Source organism: Arachis ipaensis, chromosome B09 (assembly GCF_000816755.2).
Source record: "Arachis ipaensis cultivar K30076 chromosome B09, Araip1.1, whole genome shotgun sequence".
Lineage (NCBI taxonomy): Eukaryota > Viridiplantae > Streptophyta > Magnoliopsida > Fabales > Fabaceae > Arachis > Arachis ipaensis.
In genome coordinates, this window is record NC_029793.2 from 112443767 (window position 1) to 112448498 (window position 4732).

The window sequence follows — 4732 nt, forward strand, 5'->3', positions numbered from 1 at the left end:
CAAATTTTCTTTTATTTTAATTTTTCTTAATTTAGCGGCGGTTTTAAACCGCCGAAAAGTGTCTCGAAGTTTGCATAATCTGTACCATATTGCAGCGGTTTGCAACTGCCGGTAACTGTGCTCAAATCCTTACTCCCGTTTTGTGGCGGTGTTAAAACCGTCACAAAACACACGTCCAGTTGAAAACGTGTAAGTAAATAGCGGCGGTTTTAGAACCGTCAGTAAACATGCCGAAAATCGTGTCACTTGCATTTGGCGGTGGTTTTTTCAATGATTGCTGCGAAATGTTGATTTAACAGCAGTTATACCGGCGGTTGCTGAAAACCGCCGCCAAACCTAATGCCGACGCCCATAACCATGGCGGTTCGGTGAACCGACGGCCTTTGATTTTGTGGCGGCCGCTAATCAAGAAAAAAACTGCTAGTATTTTGCGCCTCCCTTGTAGTGGAAGAAGACAACAACGCACCTGAGAAGCGGACGACGGTTTGACTGAGAAGAGGAGGAAACAGAGGCATTACTGTGTCGTTATCGGAGAAGGAGAGCTTGCTGACTGTCTTGCCCAGTCCAGCTTTGTTTTGTTTTGTTCTGTGTGTTTGGAAAAGGGAAAGCCATTCAGTTGGATATTAAAAAGTTAAAAGAGGATATTTTGAAAATAAAATATTATTAAAATTTCAGTCACCGTTTTCTAAATTTTCAATCTCCTGTGTTTTTAGTTTTTTAGAGGCATTAAAGAGATTGATATTTTATATATCAAAACTAAAATTTTAGTTTTAGTCTAAAACTAATAAATTTAGTCTTGAGTCTCAATTAATGTTCTGAAAATCAAATTAGATCGATCAATTGAATCGGTTAAACTGAAAATTGATACCAAATTCAATTCGGTCTACATGTAAAATTGCCAAGTTTAAAAACTGGAGTTGAATTGAGAAATTGATTGTGAATCGATCGATTGAACCAAATTGAGATCCGGTCAGTTTTTCAAAACATGCCAAAACTTTTAAGGAAGAAATTTTTTTTTTCTGCAATCATCAAAACTCTAATATCAATCTTCCTCTCATCCTCTGTCTCTCTTATCTAGATAGTCACTGTCCTACTTTCTCTCAGCGACCACACTCATCCCCTTGCTTACTTTATTTTCTCTTCTTTTAAACCATGAGTTTGCCATTGCACAAACATAACAGATTCGGACAAAAAATTTAAGACAGAAAGAAATTCTAAACAAGATAAATAAATCCAGAAAATAAAAAAACGACAACGATATATAACAAAGACAAACGATGAGGGAGAAGAAAAGGCAAAGTTTTAGAAGATAATGGCATTCGGGTGGTATTGAGAGTGCATCAAACAAAGGTTGGAGCTCTAGCCTTGTGAATGATGCGACGCTACTGTACATTGCTATAGTAAAAGATAGATAAACTTCATATATTAAGGTTGTATGGTATTTGGGTCAGTTCTATGGAGGTTCAATAGACAAAGTTTAGTTTTTTCAATTTACAAGACCTGTTATTGTAAGTGGCTGAATTTATTTTTGGTAGGTGTGACGATTTAGAAAGTATGCATTGTTTGTTTTTTTTATATGAGGTAAATACCAAATCGGTACCCAAAAGATTATGACGCTGACAAAATGATACCTGACTTTTACTATTGACAAAATAGTCCCTAAAAAATTTTAAAATTTGACAAGCGTGTCTTCAAACTCGCCGGAACAAATCTCCGGCAAGCACAATGCTAACGTAGCCGCCGGTGATTTGACAAACCACCCCCAAACCCTAATCCCTCCTCCCACGCCGTGACTTGGCAAACCACCCCCAAACCCTAATCCCACCTCCTCATCGCAATCCCCCTTCCCTCTCCCTCCCCAATGCACACTCCCCCCTCCCTCTCCATCGCAACCCCCTACCCAATGCACATTCCCTCCCCATCGCAGCCCTCTTCCCTCTCCCTCCCATTGCAGCCCTCCTCTCCAACGCACACTACCTCCTTCCCTCTCCCTTCCCAATTGCAGCAGCAGAAGCCTTAATAACAGCAGAAACAACATCATCAGAACCTAAAACAGAACCAATAGAAGAATCTGCACATTCAAAACCTAACCTTGCTTGTTCTTCCTTCTCTCTTTTCCCTCATTCCTTCCTTCTTTTATCGGAGGACCATAACAATAACAATATCCATTCACACACACAGACATTTACACAAACACATAACCTACATATATAAATATAAAGAGAGAAAGAGAGAAAGGCTGAGGGGCTGAAGAGATGCGGCTATTCCAGGCCTTGTTGTCGCTCCGATGGTGGTGGCAATGGTCCTTGATAGTGCTCTTGCCGTTGAAGTTGCTATTGCTGTTGAGGTTGTTGTTGCGATAGGAAGGAGAAAAAAGTGTGCATTGGGGTTGCTGCTGTTGTTGTTGCTTGTTGTTGTTGTTGCTGTTGATGTTGAGGTGCTTGTTGCTGCGAGTGGTAGTAGAGGGAGGAACAAAAATAATAAAATTTAATCGATTATGTGTGTTGTAATTTAATTGATTTAAATAAAGATCTTAAAAAAAGATGTTTTTAATATTTTTATGTGAGTGATCCCTTATATTAATTGTTGTTGAAACTACTTTAATTTAGATTTCTCAAGTAATTAATAGTTATTTTTCAAGAATACACATAAATTAAATGACGTTATTTTTGAAATTGGTCTTATTGCATTGTCCATGTCTTTTCATATGTGTGGGCAAAATGGTGGTAGATAAGTTGGTAAAATCATAGCTTCACTTTGATGTATCTTTTTGGTAATTAATAATTATTCTAATGAAGTGTCCATTTTATTGATCAATAATTATATTAATTTGTTTTAATTTGTTGTAATTTTATTGTCTGAAAAAGAGGGAAAAAAATTAAAGGTGTGCTATTTCATCAACGGAATACGTAATTGATCGTGATAGTGATTTTAGCGAATTATCCTTCCTGTGTTTTTTCCATTCCCACGCCCATTTGACACGCTCACATCTGATCTCTCTCACCTCTCTTTCGACTTGTTTCTCCCAAAACTCTTTTTTTTTCCAAAACTTAAATTTCGTTTGTTTGATTTATCCCCAAAAAATATATAATCTTTTTTCCTTCTCTATGAAAATTTCAGCTACAAATGCACTGTTTAGGGTTCTCAACGCCACAACGAAATCGCGGCGCCATAACAAAATTGCAATGCCATAACAAATCAGAATGTGATAGTTGGCTCTCCTAGCGATTATGTTACTGCCTTTGAGGTATGTAGTCTCCGACCCTCCACTATTTTATGCTACTTATTGTTTTACCTAGCTGAACTCAATTTTGAGATTCGAGATTTGATTGGATGATTATCAATACATGTGATTTTAACGATTTCATAGTTTCAGTTCAAGTGTTAACGGAGTTTGGTGGGGGAAACACGAGGCAGTTTTACCCATCCAATTTTTCGCTTTCATCCATTTAATTCGTGTTTGATCAATTTAATTCATTTTTTATGTTAATTCCGTTGGACTGGACACTCGGGGGGTTTCGTGGCCTTCACACGGGCCGTGTGAGAAACTGGTTCTCTTTGACAGAGCCTGTGTGAGAGGTTAGATGGTTGTCAGATGAGCCGTGTAAGAAAGCGGCTCGCTTTGACACGTCCCATGTGAGAGATCAGATAGTTGTCAGACGGCCCGTGTGATAGGTTAAAGGGCTGTTACACATCCCATGTGAGAGATCAGATTGATGTCACACGGCCCGTATTGAGAGATTAGACTTATTTTTTTAGTTTCAGTATTAAATTAACCCAATTAAGAAGCGACCTGTGAAAATTGCTTAATGTAGTTGCAACCAATATAGTGGCTTTGAAATATTTTTGTCAGTTATTAATCATTGGTTAGTTTGGAGGCAGAATTTGTTGGTTATTACCTGCACTAGAACATGGTTGTTTTACAAAGTAGTCATTTGGTTTTTGACTTAAATGCTTCTGATTGCATTTAAGTGTATTTATTTGATTCCATGCGTTTTGTTTGATTCTATTTGTGTTGTTGGTTTAGGTATTTGTTGTTAGATGTTAACTTTGTCGACTCCTTTGAGATGTTTTTCCAGGAAACTTTTGGAAGTGTGTTATCAATTGAGGTGCCATCATGAAATCAGAAATTGGTGATTATATTCCCGTTGTTAGCATTGAATTTGAGTCTCTGGATGCAGTAATCAAATTTTACAACACCTACGCGAGAAGAGTTGGCTTTGACCGGAGAAACAGGAGTTCGAAAAAGAACACCGATGGGGTTGTATACTATGTTATGCTTGTCTGCAACCAGGAGGGCAGAGCCAAATCAAAGGTTGATGAAACGAGAAAGACCTATCCAAAAGGACCTACAGGGTGTAAAGCTAGGATGATTGCCTCTTCTGATGTTGGCGGTAGTTGGATTGTTAGGGTAGTTAAACTCGAATACTATCATGATCTGAACTACACTAATTCGAGGTTATTGAAGAGAAATAATGTTATTTCTATGCATGTTAAAGGGAGTTGCCAAATTGATTCTTAAGCCGGCATTCGAGCATGTAAAATATTTCAGAAGCTGCTTAATCATGTCGGCGGGCCGATAGCCTTATTTTTCGGGAAAAAAAAAGATGTGAGGACTTTCATTTATTTAAATAGGAGGTCAATTGGAAAAGGAGGCGATGGTAAAGCGGTGATAAACTATTTCAGACTTATAAAGGAGTAAGACAACCATTTTTAGTATAATGTTGATTAT

At 37.8% G+C, this 4732-nt stretch overlaps 1 protein-coding gene across 1 annotated transcript; it reads left to right on the top strand.

Moving 5' to 3' along the window:
- Nucleotides 4118–4522, top strand: LOC107615813 (protein FAR1-RELATED SEQUENCE 5-like). The gene has a single exon (XM_016317840.1). The coding sequence runs from the start codon at nucleotides 4118–4120 to the stop codon at nucleotides 4520–4522; it is 405 nt and encodes a 134-aa protein (XP_016173326.1).

What these genes read in the sequence shown, in the direction of transcription:
- LOC107615813 (XM_016317840.1), top strand. Translation starts at nt 4,118, where the DNA reads ATGAAATCAGAAATTGGTGATTATATTCCCGTTGTTAGCATTGAATTT.